Source organism: Homarus americanus, unplaced genomic scaffold (assembly GCF_018991925.1).
Source record: "Homarus americanus isolate GMGI-L3 unplaced genomic scaffold, GMGI_Hamer_2.0 scaffold28, whole genome shotgun sequence".
Lineage (NCBI taxonomy): Eukaryota > Metazoa > Arthropoda > Malacostraca > Decapoda > Nephropidae > Homarus > Homarus americanus.
Window position 1 is genome coordinate 9,083,389 of NW_024742238.1, and position 24,101 is coordinate 9,107,489.

At 39.2% G+C, this 24,101-nt stretch overlaps 1 protein-coding gene across 50 annotated transcripts in view; it reads left to right on the forward strand.

Annotated features, from left to right (window-relative positions):
* LOC121876609 (Down syndrome cell adhesion molecule-like protein Dscam2) overlaps window positions 1-24,101 on the forward strand; it is a 254,991-nt gene that overhangs the window by 115,027 nt on the left and 115,863 nt on the right. For 45 of the 50 annotated variants that reach the window (XM_042381873.1, XM_042381849.1, XM_042381861.1 and 42 more), the window contains exons 6-13: window positions 13,162-13,340; window positions 16,369-16,497; window positions 18,135-18,260; window positions 18,514-18,658; window positions 18,969-19,136; window positions 20,446-20,540; window positions 20,916-21,077; window positions 21,969-22,427. In XM_042381873.1, the coding sequence (XP_042237807.1) occupies window positions 13,162-13,340; window positions 16,369-16,497; window positions 18,135-18,260; window positions 18,514-18,658; window positions 18,969-19,136; window positions 20,446-20,540; window positions 20,916-21,077; window positions 21,969-22,427 (1,463 nt within the window). Of the gene's footprint in view, window positions 1-1,634; window positions 1,759-5,893; window positions 6,021-7,827; window positions 7,946-9,722; window positions 9,844-13,161; window positions 13,341-16,368; window positions 16,498-18,134; window positions 18,261-18,513; window positions 18,659-18,968; window positions 19,137-20,445; window positions 20,541-20,915; window positions 21,078-21,968; window positions 22,428-24,101 lie in introns of all 50 variants that reach the window. The other 5 variants (XM_042381835.1, XM_042381829.1, XM_042381872.1 and 2 more) reach the window with 5 other exon arrangements.

A 24,101-nucleotide genomic window follows, 5' to 3' on the forward strand; every position in this document is an offset into this window, starting at 1 on the left:
GAGAGAGAGAGTGAGTTAACAATAAGTCACGTGTGTTATAGAGCCGGTAGGTCTGGCAGCTCCTCGTCTCTCTTTCAATGAGAAGTTCGAGGCGTCGCTGGTGGACGTCGGGGCCACCTCCACCCTCACCTGTAAGGCCCAGGCTCACCCCATCCCCCAGTACAGGTATGGTGGCCATCAACAGTGGCTGGGTGAGGTGTATGTCCTCAGTTTTACTCAGATCCATTACCCATTTAGTCAATATAGATAGATAGTCCATAATAAAGCCCGGGCTCACCCCTTGCCGTAGTTCAGGTAAGTCAGTCATCAGTCACCTCTTATGATGAACAGTGTTGGGGTGTCTCTCTAGCGTACATGAAAATTCACCTGTAAAACTCACCTGTAAAACTTACCTGTAATTCACCTTTTGTGTTGTAGTAGTGTGTTGGTATTTTCTTTGACTGCGTAATAATCAGTGTGTTACAATATATGTGTTTTGTGTACATTGTAACACTGCATCTCGTAGTTGTGTTGGGGACAGTAGTGTTGCGTGTGGCTACTGGGGGTGGTGTCTTCTTACCTGTGGCGGACACCTTTATGGGCGAGGGGTTATTTGTTGTATTTTAAAAAGTCATTATAGTTAAAAGTGGTGGTGTTAGTTGGTGATCAATGAACGATAGTAGACGGCAAGCTGGCTCCTTGTGTGTGTGTGTGTGTGTGTGTGTGTGTGTGTGTGTGTGTGTGTGTGTGTGTGTGTGTGTGTGTGTGTGTGTCTGTGTGTGTGTGTGTGTGTGTGTGTGTGTGTGTGTGTGTGTGTTCTAACTGGTGTTGGGTATAGATCCCGTGGGTCTGGCTGGACCGAGGTTGTCTGTAAGCGAGAAGGTGGACGCCTCAGAGGCTGAACAGGGTACACCAGCCACCCTCACCTGCCGCGCCCAGGCCAACCCCGCCCCGCAGTACAGGTAAACACGAGTACATGCTTTTACACGATGCTTGAGTCCCACAGTCAAGGTGCATACAGGTGTGGAGGCTGTAATGCAGATCTCAGAGCACAGGTAGGTGTAACGTGTATAGTGTGTTTAGCGAGGACACAAACAAACAAACACACACACACACACACACACACACACACACACACACACACAGGATGGTACATTGTCTTCCACGTATGAACCAAATTCCAATGATTGGAGTTTTAACCCATTTTGGAAATTGGTCAAGTTAGGTTTGGTGAGATTTGGTTTGATTTGATTAGGTAATGTTAGTTTAGGCTAGGTCAAGTTCGGATAAGTTAGGTTAAACTACGTTTGGTTAGGTTAGGTTTACTTTGGTTAGGTTACTTTTGTTAACATAAGAAAATCGGAGTCATAAGCCAAGGGTTTTTTATTATGTTTAGAGTAACGTGTAGGGGGAGGAACCTACCGCGGCGGACGAGGGAACACAACAGACCTTTATGGGGATTATGTTACCGAGGCAGTGAACAGTAGGTCAGGTGGGCTCCAACCCACCCCACCCCACCCCACCCCACCCCACCCCCAGAGATGTGATGACGTGGGGAAGGTGCATGATTTTTTTTTCTGTTAACTTAGTCATACAGTTGGTAATGGAAGCAGGTAGGTGTATGAGAGTAGGACTGACATAATAGTTCCCTCTAGAGCCTGTGGGTCTGGCTGCACCAAGACTCTCCCTCAGTGAGAAGGTGGACGCTGCTGGGGCTGACTTGGGCCACATAGCCACCCTCACCTGTCGGGCCCAGGCTCACCCCGTCCCAGAGTACAGGTATGTTATGTAGTTCGTTGATGATCTCCGAGACAGGTGTGTATGTATTGCCAGGTAGGTAGAGTACAGGTTAGGTACGTTGATGATCTCCGAGACAGGTGTGTATGTATCGTGAGGTAAGGATTGACTCTCAGGTAAGTAAGAATAACACACCCTGACCATAACGATGTGGATTCTCACGTCAACTTATGTGAGACTTGACGCTCTGCCATATAGATAGGAATTTCAACCTCAGACATCAAGACGACATATAAGGTAGATTTAGTGGGTCACCTGATTAGCATAGTATATCTGGTTAACATCATAACGACAGCTAAGGTATGAAGTTAATGGATTAATTAGCATCAAATATAGACATAAAACAGAATAACACAAAAGACATTAACGTAGACACAAAAATACTATTTATTATAGATTCTCAAACTTTTATTATAGATTCTCGAAACTTTTATTATAGATTCTCAAACTTTTATTATAGATTCTCCAACTTTTATTATAGATTCTCGAACTTTTATTATAGATTCTCGAACTTTTATTATAGATTCTCGAACTTTTATTATAGATTCTCGAACTTTTATTATAGATTCTCCAACTTTTATTATAGATTCTCAAACTTTTATTATAGATTCTCAAACTTTTATTATAGATTCTCGAACTTTTATTATAGATTCTCAAACTTTCATTATAGATTCTCGAACTTTTATTATAGATTCTCAAACTTTTATTATAGATTCTCGAACTTTTATTATAGATTCTCGAACTTTTATTATAGATTCTCGAACTTTTATTATAGATTCTCGAACTTTTATTATAGATTCTCAAACTTTTATTATAGATTCTCAAACTTTTATTATAGATTCTCAAACTTTCATTATAGATTCTCGAACTTTTATTATAGATTCTCGATTCTCGAACTTTTATTATAGATTCTCGAACTTTTTATAGATTCTCGAACTTTTATTATAGATTCTCGAACTTTTATTATAGATTCTCAAACTTTTATTATAGATTCTCAAACTTTATTATAGATTCTCAAACTTTCATTATAGATTCTCGAACTTTTATTATAGATTCTCGAACTTTTATTATAGATTCTCGAACTTTTATTATAGATTCTCGAACTTTTATTATTTTAGATAGATTCTCAAACTTTTATTATAGATTCTCAAACTTTTATTATAGATTCTCGAACTTTTATTATTAGATTCTCGAACTTTTATTATAGATTCTCGAACTTTTATTATAGATTCTCAAACTTTCATTATAGATTCTCAAACTTTCATTATAGATTCTCGAACTTTTATTATAGATTCTCAAACTTTTATTATAGATTCTCAAACTTTCATTATAGATTCTCAAACTTTTATTATAGATTCTCGAACTTTTATTATAGATTCTCGAACTTTTATTATAGATTCTCAACTTTTATTATAGATTCTCGAACTTTTATTATAGATTCTCGAACTTTTATTATAGATTCTCGAACTTTTATTATAGATTCTCGAACTTTTATTATAGATTCTCAACTTTTATTATAGATTCTCAAACTTTCATTATAGATTCTCGAACTTTTATTATAGATTCTCGAACTTTTATTATAGATTCTCGAACTTTTATTATAGATTCTCGAACTTTTATTATAGATTCTCAAACTTTCATTATAGATTCTCAAACTTTCATTATAGATTCTCATAGATTCTCGATTCTCGAACTTTTATTATAGATTCTCGAACTTTTATTATAGATTCTCAAACTTTTATTATAGATTCTCGACTTTTATTATAGATTCTCGAACTTTTATTATAGATTCTCGAACTTTTATTATAGATTCTCGAACTTTTATTATAGATTCTCGATTCTCAAACTTTTATTATAGATTCTCAAACTTTCATTATAGATTCTCGAACTTTTATTATAGATTCTCGAACTTTTATTATAGATTCTCGAACTTTTATTATAGATTCTCGAACTTTTATTATAGATTCTCAAACTTTCATTATAGATTCTCAAACTTTCATTATAGATTCTCGAACTTTTATTATAGATTCTCAAACTTTTATTATAGATTCTCACTTTTTATAGATTCTCAAACTTTTATTATAGATTCTCGAACTTTTATTATAGATTCTCGAACTTTTATTATAGATTCTCAAACTTTTCATTATAGATTCTCGAACTTTTATTATAGATTCTCGAACTTTTATAGATTCTCGAACTTTTATTATAGATTCTCGAACTTTTATTATAGATTCTCGAACTTTTATTATAGATTCTCGAACTTTTATTATAGATTCTCAAACTTTCATTATAGATTCTCAAACTTTCATTATAGATTCTCGAACTTTTATTATAGATTCTCAAACTTTTATTATAGATTCTCAAACTTTCATTATAGATTCTCCAACTTTTATTATAGATTCTCGAACTTTTATTATAGATTCTCGAACTTTTATTATAGATTCTCGAACTTTTATTATAGATTCTCGAACTTTTATTATAGATTCTCGAACTTTTATTATAGATTCTCAAACTTTTATTATAGATTCTCAAACTTTCATTAAAGATTCTCAAACTTTCATTATAGATTTCTCAAACTTTTATTATAGATTCTCAAACCTTGATTTTTTTTGTTAGTGTTAAGTGAAGTTATGTGTATAGTCTCTTGTTATGTTATTTATAAACATAATTTGCTTCGTGTGTTCAGGTCAGTTAGGTGTGTTCTTGTAGTAGGGGGTGAGAGAGGTGTTTATTGTGTTAAGAGTTCGTGAATCTGAGTGTGTGGGGTGTGTTGAGTGTGTGGGGTGTGTTGAGTGTGTGGGGTGTGTTGAGTGTGTGGGGTGTGTTGAGTGTGTGGGGTGTGTTGAGTGTGTGGGGTGTGGTGAGGTGTGTGGGTGTGGGTGTGTGGGTGTGTGGTGTGTGTGGTGTGTGGGGTGTGGTGAGTGTGGGGGTGTGTTGAGTGTGTGGGGTGTGTTGGGTGTGGGGGTGTGTTGAATGTGTGGGGTGTGTTGAGTGTGTGGGGTGTGTTGAGTGTGTGGGGTGAAGTGTGTGGGGTGTGGTGAGTGTGTGGGTGTATTGAGTGTGTGGGTGTGGAGTGTGTGGGTGTGTGTGGTGTGTGGGGTGTGTGTGGGTGTGTGGGGTGTGGTGAGTGTGTGGGGTGTGGGTGAGTGTGGGGTGTGGTGAGGTGTGTGGGGTGTGTTGGGTGTGGGTGTGTGGGTGTGTGGGTGTGCTGAGTGTGTGGGTGTGTGGTGTTGATGTGTGGTGTGTGGGTGTGTTGGGTGGTGTGTGGTGTGTTGTGTGGTGTGGGAGTGTGTGTGTGGTGTGTGGGGGTGTGTTGACTGTGTGGGGTGTGGTGACTGTGTGGGGTGTGTGTGAGGTGTATGTGGGTGTGCTGTGTGTGGGTGTGTGGGGTGTGTTGAGTGTGTGGGGTGTGTTGGTGTGTGGGTGTGTTGGTGTGTGGGGTGTGTTGAGTGTGTGGGGTGTGTGGTGAGTGTATGTGGGTGTGTGGGGTGTGTTGAGTGTGTGGGGGTGTGTGTTGAGTGTGGGTGTGTGAGTGTGTGGGGTGTGGTGAGGTGTGTGGGGTGTGTTGGGTGTGTGGGGTGTGGTGAGGTGTGTGGTGTGTGTTGAGTGTGTGGGTGTGTGTGTGTGTGTGGGGTGTGGTGTGTGGGGTGTGTTGAGTGTGTGGGGGTGTGGTGAGTGTGTGGGTGTGTGGGAGTGTGTGGGTGTATAGTGTGTGGGGTGTGTTGGTGTGTGGGGTGTGTTGAGTGTGTGGGGCGTGTTGAGTGTGTGGGGTGTGTTGAGTGTGTGTGGGTGTGGTGAGGTGTGTGAGTGTGTGGGTGTGTGTGAGTGTGTGGGTGTGTGTGTGTGGTGTGTGTGTGTGTGTGGGTGTGTGGGGTGTGTTGGTGTGTGTGGGGTGTGGTGGTGAATGTGTATGTGTGTATTGGTGTGTGGGTGTGTTGAGTGTGTGGGTGTATTGAGTGTGTGGGTGTGTGAGTGTGTGAGTGTGTGGGTGTATTAAGTGTGTGGGTGTGTTGAGTGTGTGGGGTGTGTTGAGTGTGTGGGTGTGTTGAGTGTGTGGTCGTATTGAGTGTGTGGGTGTGTTGAGTATGGTGAGTAACATACCACCGTGTCCCTCAAGAGCCCACGTCTACTGTCCGACCCACGGTGAAGGACTCAGGGATCAAGCTTATGGAGAGCCGCGCCTCCACCATGGGCGTCGCCACCCTCCTATGTCTCGTCCAGGCCCATCCTGTGCCCTCCTTCAGGTCCTTAGTCTCGTTATTGTCTCTCTTTGCATCCTCCAGGTCCCTCATCCTTCTCGTGTGTCTCGCTGTCCTCTCCTTCACTACCTCCATCCTCTCCCTCATCCTCCTCGTGTGTCTCGCTGTCCTCTCCTTCACTACCTCCATCCTCCGGGTCCCTCATCCTTCTCTCTCGCTGTCCTCTCCTTCACTACCTCCATCCTCCAGGTCCCTCATCCTTCTCGTGTGTCTCGCTGTCCTCTCCTTCACTACCTCCATCCTCCGGGTCCCTCATCCTCCTCGTGTGTCTCGCTGTCCTCTCCTTCACTACCTCCATCCTCCGGGTCCCTCATCCTCCTCGTGTGTCTCGCTGTCCTCTCCTTCACTACCTCCATCCTCCAGGTCCCTCATCCTTCTCGTGTGTCTCGCTGTCCTCTCCTTCACTACCTCCATCCTCCGGGTCCCTCACTCCCCAGCCATAGTGTATCTTACGGTCTCTTTAAAGTATGTGTTCGTTTTGTCTTACACAAGGGACTCTTTATCACTGTTCTTACTTGGAGTAATTTCTTTCTGGTAAGTCTCTCACAACATGGCCTCAAGAGTGTCACGTTTAATACTGGACTCGCTGTTTAAAGCTCGGGATGTTAACTGGTGAAGTAGTGTAGGGTGCTTAGAGGTTTATATAAAAGTTACGAATTGGTAAGGTTAGATTAGGTTATGTGAGACGAGACACACAGGTTCAAGGTAAGTGAACAATTGTAGTGGCTTGTGGGCTGGTGGCAGTAACAGCTGGGTTGTTAGTTAGTCTCCCCGGGAACCTTGGTTGTAGGGCTTTATATATTATATAAAGTCTCCGAGATCGTCTCCATAAACTGCTGGGAATTACTGAAGAGTGAATAAAAGTTGAAAGACAGCATAGGTCATGCGAGTGACTCGACCCAATGGCCCTGGGTATGTTTTGTAAATGTTGCACTGACCTTCTACGTGAGTGTGGCACTAACTGGCCGCCCCCGCAGTGCCCCAAGCCAGCGTGAGGCCCACGCGGAAGGATGGAGACTCCCTAGGACAGGTGCGCTTAGTGGGTGAGGGAGGCACCACGGCCCTCACTTGTAGTGTCCAGGGCTCCCCAACACCCACCGCCAGGTTAGTAATTGTTGTCTACACGCGTCAGTACCTGACATGGATGCAGATTAAAGAGAAGTATATATAAAACTATATGTTGAGGTGTTAAGTACAGGTACAGTGATTTTTACGTGATGACAGGATCTATTAAGGTCTCCTCTACATACAGTAGCTATTAGATTCAAGGTTTATTCAGAATATCAGCACAAGTACAGATTTAGGCTTAGAGTACAGGCGTCTACCGTAAAAGTGGCTCTTGAACCTAGATACCCAGATTACAGATAATGCAATCATAGAACCATAGAGTACATACCCACACTCTTGACCAGGCTCACATACACAGTATGGCCTACTCGTACAGTCTCGTTCAAGATTCTTCAAACACTGCTGGAGACAGCTGGCAACTCAAGGTCGTTTGTTTACTGTAGTACGTAGTATAATATATTACAAAACAACAAAGCCCAACCATTAATTAAGCAACAGGGAATTAAAAAACCAATTACCGATCACTTTTACATTCATTCACAATTTTTACTACTTACTATACGAAACAAACGGCCTTGAGTTGCCGGCTCTCCAGTAGTGTTCGAAGAATCTTTAACGTGACTGTACATGTTATAATAATTATTATTGAATCGCCTGTCCTTATTCATGCTCTGTAATGGTGAGTAAAGGTGAGAAATTGATGATTGTCATGTGTGTGTGGTAGCCGCCACCACTAGCACGGCCCCCAAACTGCAGGAGATCCCCTTCCCTGTGACGTTGGATCAGGGCAGCATTGCCTCCCTCACCTGCAACCTGCAGGCCTTCCCTCTCCCCACCTTCAGGTAGGTCGTCGGTGGTGATTGTGGGGGACTCAATCACTGCATAACGCTGCCTCAGCGTGCCTCACACAGTTTATAAAACTGCCACATGTGAGTAAATGAGGTAGCCATGATCACTTTATGATCTCATTTACGGTGATGCTGCCCACTCATATATTGATATACCAAACGTAAGCAACACACCTCGACATTATGTAGCTCTGACGATTTTTTTATTTATTAGTAGCAAGAAAATGGAAGCAATCATTACCAGTTGATATCATTAAATGGCCAGCTTATTGTGTGATATTGAATAAGTTAGTTCACAAATAGTTTAACAAAGTCAGCGGCCGGGTGTCGACCTTGAAAAGTGAATGAACTGGCGCGGGTCATGAGGTACAGCCCCACGCAATTTACGCGCGCAATTTTGGTGGTAAAGTCAGTGGCTCCTCGTTCATTGCCATTGTAGGGAGCGCACAGCTAGTTATGATGACTCATATGGTATGTATAACACTTGTTCTTAATGTTAGTTCTAATAATTGATCATTCATCTGTTGAGCCGGCATTTTCTCTTATGATTAGTGTGGGACATCGTATTATAGAAAGCGTATTTAAATTTTATACTGAAATGCCACTCTTCCATGTTTTCAGTAGAACGCAACACTACAGCCGTTGTGCCTGGAAAACAAAACTATATGAAACGCGAACGATAGTATACGGAAATGTTCGTCCTCTCTTGTGAATGAAAAAAAAAAGCAGGCAAACGTCGAACTTCAAAACATAACTTTATCAACATGAACTTGAGAAATCTGATCCACAAGGCGTGTGGGATGTAACATATTGAGACTTCTTGGCCAGAAGGTGTGATGGAGGGGCGGGAAAGGCTGTGTCACGAGACGTGGGCCTTGGCCTAGGTTGTAGAGATCCGCTGGAGCTCTCAGTCCACGTGGGTATCGATCGCCTCCTGTCTCAGCTTAAAGCCGCACCACTCGACGCGCTCAACCCGGGTCAACGGCTCCACTACCGCTCACTCTTCTTGTCGTTGTTGCTATTTACCCGCCACACTTTGTTACAATAACCTGTTACTGGATTTGTACGGAGTTAACACTTCAGTATATGATGGTAAGTTGTTGTTGTACTTGGCTTAATGGTGTTTGAACACTCAAGAACGCTTTACCTCATCAAAAAAAAATTTATGGTCAGATATTTGGTCGTAAGTTGTTTGCATCGTCTTATTTTAAGGTTAAATTAATCGTTTTTAGTCTCGGCGGTATAATGTATACTTGAAAATATAGTGAAAATGTAAGTGTAAACTGCTTAGAGTTTATACCGTCACTTGCCGTGATACAGAGTTGTTGAATGCCTTATCCCACATGGCAGGCGGCAGCCGTCTTTATACTTGTTACTAGTGTTAGCTGGCGTGTTGTGGGCTGGGGGCATAATTGTTACCTGCCTTGGCCAGCTCCTGCAGGTCACGTCCCTCCCAGGTTATCAGGAGACCGCCTTCAGGAGTTGTCACGTGAGGCTGGGTCAAGCCTCGCGATGCTGTGCACGGGTCAGGCCTTCCCTCAGCCAGAGTTCAGGTAATATCTAGCTTTGCTAACACTTCCAGGAATCTTCTGTTTCATCTTGATTAATAGTTATTCCTCTCAGTCTCACGTCTCTCGCACGCATGTATATAGATAAAAAATGACAGGTAAAAGTAATCACACTGTACCAGGACCACGCCAGGGCTCCCTTGTTGCACTAAGTTATAACAACTGTTGTCGCATTGCTAACATCGAGTTATTGGTGGTATCAGATCCAAAGAGTCAGGTTCCTCCTCGAGTCACCAGGACCCGGGTCCCTGAAGTCACCCTTGATACCCAATCTTCTGCCTCGCTCTTCTGCCCAGCCCAGGGTCACCCGCTGCCCCTCTACACGTAAGGCTCCGCAGGGGTACTACATACCCTTGCCTCATTGGTTTATGACGGTTTAAGGGTAATATTGCAATGAGTTGACAGTAAGGCATATATAATTCATAGAACTTGTGTGAAATAGACTACTTCAAAGTCTCATTATTGCATAAAAGGTCGGTCCAACTGGGATGAGTATTATTTTTTACATCAAGTTTGATTATGGGTCATTTTTTTTTGCCATTTTAAATTTAAATGTGGATTCTGTTGTTTATTTCCCGGGGCATATAGAGGTTTTTATTTTTATTTTCGTATGAATATAGTTTCCATCTATCAGAGGTAAAATTTATGGATCCTAAAACTCTACATTAGGTAGAAAAGTGGGTCTACTTTTAACAGTTATGGAGATAAAAGGAGGGTCTTTAAGGTTTAGCGGTGCCATATCTTCACCAGAAATGTTTATTTCTTTTGCCTTTCGCGGAACTTGAAATTGAAAACGTTTATCTCGCTGAAAGTTGCAGGTAAAGATTATATAATAACGCCCTTTATAAGAGTGGCTGAGCCTTAAGAAGGAGTCCCTCATAAGGGAGGGACGTAGCTGTCATGAAACCTCTTAAGCAACTTTGTGTGTACTCTTATTGTGTGGTAATAATTTATTTTTCTTTTGTACCGAAACTACTGTACAGTATATGAGAAATTTATCAACGAAAAGTTGTTTGTTACGCTACCCAAGTAGCTGCAGAGTGGAAATGTCTTGTCCATTTAACTATGTAATAATTGGCCGCATTTTTTTTTTATTGACTAAACCACGCAAGAGAAACTGGTTGGTTAGTTTAGGTCAAAGCAACGCTTGCAAGATGATGCTTCCTATAGAGGAATTACAGTAGACCTCACATTGAGAGCCATCCATTTTTTTCTACGCAACCGATAAAATAGCGTTGTAGAACAAATAGATTTTATTTTATTAATTTTTTTACAGGGATTAACCATAAAGAAATACAAAACTAAAATCAAGAGCAAGAAACGACGCATATGTTGTGTTGTTAAAGTTAGAGAAACAATTGAACTCTGTAATTGTGTGTAAACAAGGCAGAAAGTCGGTCAGATCAGCAACCTTGGACTTGGTCACAATTTTTATGATGCCATAATGGCACAGGGTCTACCATTAGACAACTCATGCTTTCAGTATCTTCCTTGGCTGTAGTATGTTAGTATTAAAATATTATGCGCGCTAATCAAGTGTCAGAAATATTGTAATTTAGAAAACAACATGATGAAAGAGATAGCAACACCTAATACAATGCCTCAAACTTCAACTTATTCTTAAGGTGTTGGAACAAAGTACCTGCGACGCAGTGACTTCCTCGACTCCTGTAAACTCCACTCATAAATACAGCAGTAATTTTTCTATAAGCACATGATTCATACTAATGAGATGGCAACAAACAAATTTTCTGTAATAAAAAAGAATATAATAATTGTTACGGTGCGTGTAGAAAGTAAACTATACTGCACTAATAGTTTTTAGAAGAATTTCTTTGGGAGCTGGACCGGTGGTGTCGGGCCCTTGTTGGACAGGGTGTTAGGGCGTGCGCCTCAGTGTTCACCAACAGCCCGACGATCATTAGTTGTCCTTGAGTTTAGGCCGAGGCTATGTCCTGTACAAGACCGTCCTGCACCTTACTCAAAAAGGCTATAGTATAATAGCAGTTTGACAGCTTTAACTTGTAAATACATGCTTAAGTGAGCAGAACATCAGTTACATCATAATGATAGTGTAATAGTATCATTTGGGGGATGTTATCTGTAACCCATTATGCACGTGTTCTTCAACATCGTCCGGCATTCAGGCTCTGTTATATAGAAAGCTATATTGTAGTGTCTGATAAAGATACACTTTCCCAACACCACCACAGAGCCCAAAAGTCGGGTACCACCAAGGGTTACTGGGAGTCGCCTCTCTGAGGTGACTGTTGACTTGTCAACATCACCTACACTGTTCTGTCCCAGCCAGGCACACCCCATCCCTTCCTACACGTAAGATAACCTGTCTCATATACGTACCATTGATATTTATACCCAAGTTTGTATTTTATAAGTCATGATACATTAAACAACCTTTATTTTATTATTTTATATAAATAATTCAGTTGAATTGAGGAAACCAAACATGAATAACCAAGCTATATAGCTGTCATTAAACACCGTCTGTTTAAAGACAGCACAGACATAGTAGTTCTCTTTTGAAGTATGAAGTCGTTTATGTTGTCAAAAGTCATATTAGGTTAGGCTAACTTATGCTAATAATGAACATGTACAGTACAGTATAGTACAGGTATGTCTCAAAATGGCACCACAAATTCGTGGCATGCCAGAGATTAGGTCAATAGGTCATGTCATTGCACATTTATAAGCACATTTGTTTTAAAATCATTCACTGTGAGTGACATTTTCTGCATTACGATAATTTTGAAACTAGCCAAGGGTCCCTACCTACAACACAGGTTAAGTGATATTAAAGACTTCAGTGACAGCTGGTGTTACCATATTTTAGCTCCAGTTGGTAATATTGCACCACGGCTGACAGGAAGTGACCTGTCTAGGGTAACAGCTTCTCAGGGTGTTGCCCTGACTCTGTTGTGTCCACTGCAGGGTTATCCACTCCCTTCCCACCGGTAGGTTATGGTCCCTGCTGGATGCAAAGATGCACTTGGTCAGACATCTTGTCTCTAATACTCGCCTTTGTTTTCTTGTTTCGTCTTCATTGTGTTTGTGTACAGTATTGTATTGTGTTTTTTGTTGCTGACTATATTGTAGTATACCACTACCAGGATAGTACCTGTATGTACTTTTTATTCTCCATGTAATTTTGTTATTTTATGTAATTTAATGGTACTGTACATTAGTATACAGTATACTGCATCCAGTATGGTGCAGTACATGTACTGCATTTGTCATTGGAAAGTTATCAAGTTAAATATTTTACTTGGTTAACATTATGTATAATTGTGAATATTTATTCAAGTTTACAATTGTTTTTGCAGAATGCCCTGGATATGCCAGTAACCTGTGTACTATAACTTTAATAACAACATCAAGTATTTGAAAGATTTGTGTAAACTTTGTGAAGCTCATTTCTTGTATAGTTTAAGTTAGTAAAACTCATGTTGAAGGAAACTGTCAGTCAGCACTTAAGAGGGTACTGTATTACCTGTATTAAGACAGTTGACAAAATTATTATATTAAACATTACAATAAAATCTTCTTATTAAAAATTATTTTCAAGTAAATGAGAGGTGAAACATACTGTCAGATTACATGACTAAACTAAACTGTTTTTTGCAGGTGGTTCAAGTTCTCAGAAAATGGTCGCAAGGCTTCAGTTGAATTGGGAGAACGTGTGAAGCAAGTTGGAGGCACCCTGATTATCCGTGAAGCAAAGGTTGATGATTCTGGCAAATACTTGTGTGTTGTCAATAACTCAGTTGGTGGTGAGAGTGTTGAGACTGTCTTGACTGTTACAGGTAAGGTTTTATGTTATTGTGTACAATATTGTTGCATGTTCATTTATTGTACAGTATTAGTAAATGAGTGTATACAGTATTTGTGATGCGAGTCAGTGAATGGGTGAGAGTGAATGGATGAGTGAAGTGTTAGAGGTTAGTACATGTTTTTTATATAAAAGGTTTTTGACAAGATGGGCACTAGGTACACTGTACTATATTATTTATTAAATGGTATAACACCAGTTATTGTTGCTATTTTTGTTTTGCCTCCTTTTAAACAAAATATGATATAGTGCCATTCTTATTTTTCTGGTCTGATAATATTAGAAGTACCTGTACTGTATATTCATCATTAAAACATCTAAATTTTATCACTATATAAGTCCACACCAGAAAACATGCCTTATTCTGTATTTTTGCCCATATTTCCCCCCACGGGATAGCAAACATTAGACATTTCTGGAATTTTATTACTTTTATTTTGTTAAAACATCAGAGTTTTTCTTCAGAATTAAGGCTTTTGTCTGTTTTTCTTTATGATTTAGCAAGTACAGCATTGTACTGTATACAGTACAATGCTGTACTCGTGCCTGAATAAGATACCTAAGCTCATCATCCACAGACAGGTGGAGACAGATTTGGAATTTCTGCTATTTTATTGATTTTCTTGGACTGAATATAATACCTGCAATACAATAGTCAAAAACAACTGAATAACACTTAGAGAAATCTGTCAATTTATTATAATTCGACCAGTCATTATCATTTGTACAAAGAAAGCTTGTGACAGCCATCATAGCATAATGCATATAAACCATTTTTTTTACTCTGAGCATCCACTGTGTTTCGGTAGTCTTATGAAGTGAGTTGACAGGTGGAAAACATTTTTCTTTAGCTTGTGAATATCAGTAACTATAGCTTTGTGTACACAATACAGTACAGTCAACCCTCGCTTTACGCGGTCCCACTTTATGCGTTTCCACGTATACGCGGTACCCTGCCGAACACGGAATGCTCACTTTCCGCGGTGTGTGTACCCTTTTACGCGGAGATCGGCGCAAGCAGGGTGCGCACAAGGCCTCCCAGTCATCAAAACATTACCGAGTTCTTCACCCGCCACCCACCACAGCCGGCCCAAGTCAGTGATAATGATAATGATAGTGAGGATATGGACTTATATGAACTTTGAGGGGTTTGACAAAGAGGCCCTGCAAGCCTCTGTGGTGGATAGTGATACAATTGATACAAGTGATACAGGTGAGGGCCAATAATCTGCCCTCTGCCTCAGAACCAACCCTCCATCCCTGTGTGCCCAGCCATCTTTTCTACTAATGTAAGTGTTAAAAAACCTAATATTATTGATATTTCTCCTAATTATTAATTGTGTGTGCATACCATCATAAAATTAAGAAGTTATTTTTACTACAACGTAGGTATTTTGTCTGAAAAAGTGGAGTTTGGGGGTCGGCCCGGTCTCTATTTCAATTAATCCCATATGTTATGTTGTTCACTTTATGCGGGCTGCCGTGGGTTCAATTGACCGCGTAAAGTGAGGGTTCACTGTGTGTGTGTGTGTGTGTGTGTGTGTGTGTGTGTGTGTGTGTGTGTGTGTGTGTGTGTGTGTGTGTGTGTGTGTGTGTGTGTGTGTGTGTGTGTGTGTGTGTGTGTGTGTGTGTGTGTGTGTGTGTGTGTGTGTGTGTGTGTGTGTGTGTGTGTGTGTGTGTGTGTGTGTGTGTGTGTGTGTGTGTGTGTGTGTGTGTGTGTGTGTGTGTGTGTGTGTGTGTGTGTGTGTGTGTGTGTGTGTGTGTGTGTGTGTGTGTGTGTGTGTGTGTGTGTGTGTGTGTGTGTGTGTGTGTGTGTGTGTGTGTGTGTGTGTGTGTGTGTGTGTGTGTGTGTGTGTGTGTGTGTGTGTGTGTGTGTGTGTGTGTGTGTGTGTGTGTGTGTGTGTGTGTGTGTGTGTGTGTGTGTGTGTGTGTGTGTGTGTGTGTGTGTGTGTGTGTGTGTGTGTGTGTGTGTGTGTGTGTGTGTGTGTGTGTGTGTGTGTGTGTGTGTGTGTGTGTGTGTGTGTGTGTGTGTGTGTGTGTGTGTGTGTGTGTGTGTGTGTGTGTGTGTGTGTGTGTGTGTGTGTGTGTGTGTGTGTGTGTGTGTGTGTGTGTGTGTGTGTGTGTGTGTGTGTGTGTGTGTGTGTGTGTGTGTGTGTGTGTGTGTGTGTGTGTGTGTGTGTGTGTGTGTGTGTGTGTGTGTGTGTGTGTGTGTGTGTGTGTGTGTGTGTGTGTGTGTGTGTGTGTGTGTGTGTGTGTGTGTGTGTGTGTGTGTGTGTGTGTGTGTGTGTGTGTGTGTGTGTGTGTGTGTGTGTGTGTGTGTGTGTGTGTGTGTGTGTGTGTGTGTGTGTGTGTGTGTGTGTGTGTGTGTGTGTGTGTGTGTGTGTGTGTGTGTGTGTGTGTGTGTGTGTGTGTGTGTGTGTGTGTGTGTGTGTGTGTGTGTGTGTGTGTGTGTGTGTGTGTGTGTGTGTGTGTGTGTGTGTGTGTGTGTGTGTGTGTGTGTGTGTGTGTGTGTGTGTGTGTGTGTGTGTGTGTGTGTGTGTGTGTGTGTGTGTGTGTGCAATCACAGCCTGGAGCAGATTTTATCAATGCAGCTGATAGCGGGTAGAATGCATTGCATTTGGTTAAACTAGAGCTCTTCATTTCTTAAATTCTGTTCTTTATATTCTACACTTGCAAGTAAATTTAACAGTTATGTGTTGATCTAGAATGATAACTGAAGCGCAGGAAGTAAAATAGTCATGTGAGATGCATTGACAAAGTGGATACAGTATCTTAAAAAAAAAAAAAAAAATTAAATGGTCAGTGCCACCCAATTCCACTAACCCCACTCTTACTCTCCCAGCATGATTGATCAATCACGAGTTTCCTTTTATTTGGTCCAGTTGCAAGCTTCGAGTGAACAGAATACTGTATACTGTAGTGTTTATGATTTTGGATTTTCTTTTAAGCTGGTTTTGAGACGGTTTATATGAATTTATCAATTATACTTACTTTGTCTGCAGCTCCCCTCAGTGCTCAGGTTGAACCAAGTGTACAGACTGTTGAGTTTGGTCGCCCTGCCACCTTCACCTGCACATACCGCGGCAACCCCGTCAAATCTGTTACCTGGCTTAAGGATGGTGAACCTATCAGTAAGTTGGACTTTACAGTCTTATTTTAAACATCTTACATTGTGTATGTTGTACATGAATTTTTGTCTCTTCAAAAAATGGCAGAATATGTTTATGATTTTTTATATATAGGGGTGCTGTATACTGTACAGTACAGTACAGGTATATATACAGTACAGTATATATACTTTATTGCTTGTACTGTACATTCATACCTCTGTTGCCATGCCTTCCCTCCTGTTAAGTAGCAGTCACAATGAAATGATACTAAAGAAAGGTGACAGAGCGCAAAACATTTAACTGTACTGTCAGAATTTGGGGAAATAACAAGTGATATATTCTTTTAAATTATATAAAGAGAATGATATGGTTTGAGAGAGAGAGGAGTGAGGGTCACCCTTGAGAATTTGAAAACCATACTGGGTACTGGTACAGTAACATGAGAGTAGCTGACAAGACCGAAGATGGAAAGTAATAAAACACTTGACTATTATCTATGGAAGAGTTAGTAGCATTCAGGCGGTTGTTGGAGGGATCAGTAGAGTCACATTCCTTGAGTACAGATTGAAATATTGTTTGCTTCTGAGGTGAAAAAATAATTTGTGTTTTGAAAATAAGATGATGTGTCAGAATTGGTGCAAGGATTGTGGCCCACTTTTGTAAAATTGTTGGCAGGATACCATCAGGTTCATTTGTTTTATAAATATTCAGCTGAAATAGAGGTTAAAAAATTACAGTACCCTGTACTATATCTGGTTTATGAGAAGGAAGAAGGCAAAACTAATTGAAGTGTTAATTAGGAGGGTCAGGAGTAGCCAGATAAGATAAGAACTAAGAGGCAGGAAATATAGCTTTATCATATGTGTTTGGAGCATCAGACACAGGAATGTCTCTGATTATTATAGGCTTCAGCAAAACCTGTGTGGGTTAGATCAAATGGAGTTTCTTGCTTAGCAAATATCTTGTCCTCTTTGATATTCAAATCTAAACATTCAATATCAAGCCAATCTCTAGAACAGTGAGAAGGATGAGAAATGATGTATGTCTCCATGTCCACCACAGTATAATCACCTCAGTTGAGTAAGAGACACAAGCATAGGTGTTCAGAGACCTGAAGATGTACAGTATATTAGGTCTTCCATCAAAGGAAACATAATTCACAAATATTAAACTAATGGAGTGAGGTTAATTGGCATAGATTGTATGTCCAAGAGTTGGTTCAGTTACATTGTGTAGTGCAAGACAAAGATATTGTGATTATCAGTGAGGAAGAGGTATAGAACGGTATAGGGTATCAGGATTAAAGTGAAATATATATAAGGTGACTTCAGCTTGCTAGTTCAGTGGGGTATTCAGGGATATGGATTGGACTTGTGACTACTTAAACAGGGTCATTAAAGAGAGAAAATATAAAAATTTAATTTTCATATTGATATTTATACAATATATGTGGGAGAGCCATTGGTAATGATAGTTATTAAAGTCCCCGAGTGACGATGATTTGTTACTTAATTAGAGACAGAAATACAGTTAATGTTGTTTTTATGGATTGTAGTTGTTTTTGCTTTGATAGCATTGTACTGAACTATATAGAACATTTTATAATTTCCAAGATCCTTAATACAGTTACTCATTATTTTATTGAATTTGTTTATCAGATCACAAGGAAGCAGTGCTGCGCATTGACAGTGTGGGACGAGAGGACAAGGGCATGTACCAGTGCTTCGTGAGGAATGACCAGGAATCTGCTCAAGCAACAGCTGAACTTAAACTTGGAGGACGATGTATGTAGAGAAAATATGCTTAGTTCTAAATGACTTTTAAGGATGATCAAATTTAAGAATGTAGAACTTTGTTTTGAATTACTGAGTGTATAAGGATTTTTATGTAATTTAAATGTGATAAATGCTATTACTGTAATAAATTTTATGTGCTTACACCTGAATGAACTTTTTTTTGTGCACCCAGTGATATTCTGTACAGTATTAAAAAAATCTTTAAATGTTTGCAAATGAATGATTTCAATATTTTTTACAGTTGAACCCCCACAACTGACATACACCTTTGAGACCTCCACCCTGCAGCCCGGACCCTCAGTGTTCCTCAAGTGTGTGGCAGCCGGAAACCCAACTCCTGAGATCGCCTGGGAACTTGATGGCACCCGCCTCTCAAACTCTGAAAGGTTTCTGGAATTTTTTTCTCAGCACATCTGTTACAGCATATTATTCTGCCATTGAGAATTTGCATTTTTGTCAGTATATTGGCAGTTTAAGGGATTTATAAAGTTTGAGTGAAATAGCGTGATGACAATAAATGCTTTTTGAGAAAAGGATTTATTTTGAAAGAAAATGATCTTGCATCTTTAGGTCATTATTCAAATTCTTATTAAAAATTAAGTACTGAATGTAAATGATTAATTACTCTATTAAAAAAATAACTGTGGTTATTTAAAGCATTTAACTTATTGGTTTAATGTTTTTTTTTTTTTTTAGGATGCAAGTTGGCCAGTACGTGACTGTTAATGGAGAAGTCGTGAGCCACTTGAATATCTCTGCAGTTCACACAAATGATGGTGGCCTCTATGCCTGTGTTGCCTCTTCCACTGTAGGTTCAGTCAAACATGCAGCCCGACTCAACGTTTACGGATTGCCTTACATTAGGTAAGGACAAAGTTTTCCTCATATACAAAGTAATTAATTGTTTTAACTTTTCAGCCATGGCATAAATATTTGATTGTTAAATGAGAGATTTAGTCTTAGTTTATGATTTTTCCATATTGATGGTCCACTATCTCTTAAGGGTAGGGAGGTGGATATCCATAAAGCAGTGGTGTACTTGTGTGACATGAATGTAAAATGTCAATTGATGTATACAAATAATGTTAGGGATATGTGCTCCTGGTTTGTATAAGTTACAAAGAAGAATCATGGGGGCTTCTTCATGTGTGGGGAACACCGTGATAGAGCACATTTGTGATGGTATTGAAAAAAAATATTAACATTTAGTGAAGGGAGAATCTGTTATGCTGTATATTCCCAACACTAATAGTGGGAAAGTGCTACCAAGAGTGAACCTATAATTGTGATACAGTACAGATTATCAGTCTAAATTTTCACAACTAGTAGAAGATCTTTAGGAAGTTCCTGTTACTGTGTGTCTGTCTCAGAATTAGTATTTCCTTATATACCTGGACTCTCTCACCTGATAAAGAGTATTTTAGGTTATTAGCTTTTTCATTATGAAGACATAAGGTATTTAGATAATTTTATGATGACCAACCATAATCCATAATTCTAAAGTGGGTGATTTGTGTACCAGGGCATTCTTGTTTCTTAGACAAGATTGTTACAATATTTATTAATTAAATTTCTAAAGTTTGATCTTGATATTATTTTGCTATAAGTTCTGACCTCATACTGTCATACTTAACCTGGAAGCAGATAGGAAATTAATATATTATACATTAAACAGTTAAAATTTTGTGGTTAATGGATATCCAAACATTGGATGCACCACCATGGGAAGAGTTAAGGGAATACTGTACATTGTTTTCACTTGATAGCTGTCTGGTCATATTTTTTTTAATTGTCTTAATACTTTAACCAGCTAATCTCTTCATACCCTTCTCAAGTTCTTCCTTTCCTCTTTGTGTGTTTTCTCAAGCAAATTGCATAATTGCATATTATTTTGTGCAAGCTTTTTCACTTAAGTGGTAGTCAAGTTTTTATGCACAGTTCTTTGGCAAACATATCATTGGGTCATATTCATTTGAGAGTGAGGAGATGGTACAATCACAATTTTTTAGGCTGATTGTTCATGCATCATCCAGATTTGTGCTGAATGTAGCTAGATTTATTTCAGGTTCGGTTATGTCAGGTCAGTCAACGTTATGTTCCATTACTCAATATGTTTAACTCTTAATTTTGTTTGCTCGTCGGGTTTTACTTCACTATTATTTTCCACCAACAGGCCTATGGACAAGGTTGCAGTTGTTGCTGGAGAGAACATGGTTGTCCACTGCCCTGTTGCTGGCTACCCCATTGATTCAATTGTCTGGGAGAAGAGTGAGTTATCAAAACATTTATTTGTGATGAACGTTATAAATGGACTTTGACATATCGATACGAATGTGTGGATTGTGGATATGTGTATTTTAGGAATTAGGTCCACCTACTTGTTCTCCTACAGTGTTTATATCTCAGCTCTTGTATATCAAGTAACATTCCATTTATGCTTCAATAGTCGACAGTACATAAAATTCTCATTAGTCTTTGTCAGTACAATAGCTTGTACTAAAATTAATGAATTGTAAAAAACAGGAACATTGAATTACATTTTTTTTAACAATAATCACTAAAGGTTTATAGATTATTTGCTAAAGTAACTGTTGAATAATTTTTTTAGTCATTCATAACTGATAAAGATGACTTTCTACCAAGCTGGCCGAATGCTTCCCATCAACCGTCGTCAGAAGACCTTCACCAATGGCACACTGATTGTTGAAGCTGTTGGGCGTAACTCAGATCAGGGAAGGTACACATGTGTGGCTCGCAACAGTCAGGGATACACTGCTCGTGGCGATCTTGATGTCCAAGTTATGGGTAAGTACTGATTGCTTCTATTTAAATTTCAAATAGGAATCTCTGGTGACCTTCGAGGCAATGTTGAACTAGCATTATTAATCCAAAATCCAATTAGTTAGTCCTAATTGTTCCAAAGGTGAGTGTGATACAGTAAAATTAAGTCTTCAGATATTTAGATGTGATGGATGTTTAAGGTCAATTTGTAACGACATCTTTAATAGTCCTGTAACAGTATTTGGACTTTGAGTTTGGAAAAAGATAATTAACTTATCAACATTTTTATTTATTTTTTATTTTGACTGTTATAGTGCAGTACAGAACTATAAGGAAGTTCTTATCATCACATCTTGACCTAACTCTTCAGGGTTTGTACCTTACATTATTATTTCCATTGCCTGTGATGAGTCACCAGATAGATATTGTTCCTGCTCTTCCAGTTAGTGATGTACACTGTAGGCATCTTAGGCATTATTATCTTCATGCTAGGAATTATTTATAAAAATTACATGTGCATTACAGTACTCAGTTTTATGTATAGCTGATGAATAACAAAAATTATCATAATTTGTTTAAAGTTCAATAACACTTTCAAGAGGAAATTATTTTTGAGGAAGGAGTAACTTTAATGTTAATTTTATTTTGGTACAAGACAGATTTTCCTTGAGATAGGCTTTTGTGCATTGTTTAACCAACTTGCCTTTCAGAAGTTTTATGTCATTGTTTAATGGCACAAAACTTGTGTAAAAGTATGAATAATTAAGGTAAGTAAGTACCTATACTGTATTCATTATGCATATGTCTTATATTATTATATAGGTATTCTAATTGTGTTAAATAACCATACAGTTGTTTTATTTCAACTATAGATTTGTCATTGCATTTTAAAACTCTGTGATTGGTGGATCACAGAACCCCCACAGATCTACCCTTTTGTGGTTGCTGGTGAACCTGATGTAGGATCAGAGTATTTGGTGCACTGCATAGTTGTGGCTGGGGATTCTCCCATTAACCTCACCTGGTATAAGGATGGTCAGCCCGTCATTCCTGCAAGGATGGATTCAAGTCCCCATGACCTGTGGCAGGCCCCAGGTGATCGGCGCGAACGTAGGCATCCCATAGAGGACTCTTGTGGACCTCTGTCTGTGAATGATAATGTGACTTCTGAACTCGATGGTCCTGGTGATGAAGCCACAGATGTAGTGAGTGAGAAGGAGGGTGTGGATCCTCGTGTGGTGGTGAATCAGCTAGGTGACCGATACTCGGAGCTAAAGTTCACGGCACTCTGTCCTCACCACTCGGGAAACTACAAGTGTGTGGCAGCCAACCTGGTGGGCTCAGCTGAATTTTCTGATACTTTGATTGTTCGGGGTAATTCTTGTGGAATTTATGTATATAAGGATAACTCGTGGTTTGCTTAAAAGTGTCACATTTATTGACACGTGCCATACCACTTTCATCTCTGCTGCTCCATCTGCTTTTTGCACGCCAAGAAGATATTTCATGTTGTGAGGTACAAAAATGAACCGTTTTATGCAAGTCTGGATAAATATGCCGATGCAAAATTATACCATTAGAACAAAAATACCTCTGAAGAAACTAATAGCTAATAATGGAAGTGGATCTGACTAATCAGCATGAAAGAGAATGAACTTCATATAGAAGTGAAAATGACCAAGAATTAAAAAAGAATAACTGTGAAAATGGGGCTTCTCAGTGCATTTTAGAAAATTCCCCACAAGGGAATGAGTAAAAATCTTTCTTCATCTATACCACATCTTCATCATCTTTAGCTATAGCATTTTGGTATTAATGAAATACCCTAAATCAAGCATCATGATCTGAGTTCTTAATTTACAAACAATTCAGAATGCATGGGTCAAAATTTTGTCACACGATAAAATATTTTTGTTTTTTGTATTTTTTTCATTTCTTCATGAACCTGTCCTAATTTTCTTATATTTAGTTTCTTAAGATCTTAACTATTGAAACCTATATTTTTCAATTAATTTTTCCCTTGACTTTTATGAATATTGATAACTGAAAATTACTGTAAATTTTTTTGGCATAGAATAAATATTTTTTTAATTCATGTATAAAAGCCATTTCCCAAATTAATCCATATAAATTTATTTTTATTATGTATTTTGTTTTGCTTGTTGTAATTAATGCTTTAGAGAGACAAAGGTGTTGACAAGTCCTTACCTTTTTTTCCCACAATAGATCCCGTACTGTGCTAGTATTTGTTCAGGTATGAGCCTTAAGGCTTGGGAATTTTTTACCTGTGTGCAGAGTCAGTGATATCACTTGTCATAGTGAACCGTAAAACAGTCAAAAGATTGCCTTTTTTTTATTATTATGTTGAGGAATAAATGTTCTTATTTAGTTCAGCTTGGATGATAGTTTCACCTGGAAAGGTTAATGATTCCTCATTTTTAGAAATCCTAGGTTTTCAGTCTTTCCTTAATCTACAAATAAAATTGTGTTGGAATTTTGACCAATTTTAAGAAAAACAATAAGAAATATCCACACAGGGTATTTTTTGGGCAAGTGATAAACAATAACATCTCCCATTCCCTACTTGTTAACAATTTCAGAGCTTCCACAAATCCTACCAATACCTCCAGAATCTGAGGTGTTTGCGGGATATATCTTCCAAATAACTTGTGTGGCTCAGTCTGATCCATCGCCCTCCATTACCTGGCTTAAAGATGGTTCATTACTTACCGATACGTCTGTGTCTGTGAGTTATCCCTCACCCATGATGTCGCTCCTCATCATTTCTCAATCCCACCAAAAACATGCTGGGAATTACACGTGCGTGGCCTCAAATCCTGCCGGGCGAGCCACCAAGACTGTCAAGCTTAGAGTTAAAGGTTTTATTTTATGCCTATCGGTTCTGATACATATTTGCTTTTTTAACCCTTTTTTTTTTTTGCTTTGTTCTTTATTCTGTCACTTTGTTTCTATATAGAATTATGGGGTTTTATTGTTTTCCACCATATTACTCAGAAACTGAAAATCACCTCCATTGTATATAAAATT